The 1,334-nt window shown below is 46.5% G+C and overlaps 1 protein-coding gene across 1 annotated transcript in view; it reads left to right on the top strand.

Annotated features, from left to right (window-relative positions):
• The first annotated feature begins 554 nt into the window (after positions 1 to 554).
• LOC107723849 (glutamate receptor ionotropic, NMDA 3B-like) overlaps positions 555 to 1,334 on the top strand; it is an 83,813-nt gene continuing 83,033 nt past the window's right edge. The window contains exon 1 of the mRNA XM_016532569.1: positions 555 to 1,130. Coding sequence (XP_016388055.1) covers positions 672 to 1,130 — 459 coding nt within the window. The 5' untranslated portion in view covers positions 555 to 671. The remainder of the gene's footprint in view (positions 1,131 to 1,334) is intronic.

The raw sequence follows: 1,334 nt of genomic DNA, 5'->3' as shown, positions 1-1,334 counted from the left end.
TATTCTCGCTGTAGTATTATTGCTGCCGCCGCCGCCATGTCGTGGAGACGCTGTGTGTTTCGTTGTGAAAGCGAAACTACTTTGTTTGGCTTTAACAGAAATCAATGGTTAAGTTATATTTACAACACTTCTTTTTATCAATGTCATATGACCCCTTTAAGGAATGGCATTGAAATTTGTTGTTTTGTTTGTGTACCTGCTGTAACCAATTAATGTCTGAATGGAGGACTTTGGTTAAGTCCTTAACTAAGTTGGAATCTTGATTATAATCAGCTATATATGAGGCTGCCTCTCTGAAACCCCGAACAACATGAGGATTGAAGTGTAAAAAGCACGCCTTTGGGTAAAAAGAGGTTTTAATAAGAGGGTTAATGTATTTACGCATTATAGTCGTTCTCTCTCGCGCTGTTTTCCTAATGATACCATTACGCCTCTCCAGCGCTTCTTTGGGTGTGAACGCAATGACATCTCCGCCTTTCGCGAAACCCCCTCCTCTCCTGAGCAGAGTATCACATTCACACAGTAGCCTAACTCCATAGATCACTCCTCATACACCACCCTGCACTAAATTAAAAAAAACAATAAAGGACGTTAAAGAAAAGACCAGACAACAAGGCGAGCAATGCTATCTTCTGACAATGCCTCATCATCACCTTTGAGAGTGAAGCAGGATGAATTTCATCTTCTACACATTCTTGGCATACTTTTATTTGGGATCGCAAATATTCCTTCTCCATACGCTGCTCGTCCAGCCCGCTCATTCTCACCCGCAGCCCTGCCACATCCTAGCGCGGATAGGACACACCGTGCGCCTGGGTGCCCTCCTGCCTCCCCGCCAGTCGGTCCGGGTGCGGGCGGCTCTCCACCGCGCCCTCAGCGGTCTCGCCGAAAGCGGCAACAACTTCCTTCCGTACAACTTGAGCCTGAACGTGGTGGCTCGGGAAGCCCCGAGCGGAGACCCCGAGTCGCTCTTCAGGTGTGTGTGTCAGGATATAGTGGTCCAGGGGGTCTCGGCTGTGCTCGCCTTCCCTCAGACGCAGGAGGAAATGGTACAAATGGAATTTATGTCCTCTTTTTTGGAAATTCCTTTTATAAGCATCATTGAGCACGGAGAACCCCTCAAAACTCAGGTAACGCGTTTCATTTAAGCAACAAACCTGCTCCAGTTTTTATACGTGTGTTGATTTGGTGACTTTTTAACTTACGTCTGTGACGCGTTTAATGCGCAAATAGGGCTTTCATGCATCTGTTGACTGGAGTTTAGGGGAGTTTGGAGGCAAAGGCTAATTAAGGCTCGATTCCCCCTTAATTAATGCTTGAACTACCCCAAAAGT

Source organism: Sinocyclocheilus rhinocerous, unplaced genomic scaffold (assembly GCF_001515625.1).
Source record: "Sinocyclocheilus rhinocerous isolate Xijiao unplaced genomic scaffold, SAMN03320098_v1.1 scaffold1296, whole genome shotgun sequence".
NCBI classification, from domain to species: Eukaryota; Metazoa; Chordata; class Actinopteri; order Cypriniformes; family Cyprinidae; genus Sinocyclocheilus; species Sinocyclocheilus rhinocerous.
Note: the sequence above shows the minus strand (reverse complement) of the source record. Positions and strands in the feature narration are given on the sequence as shown.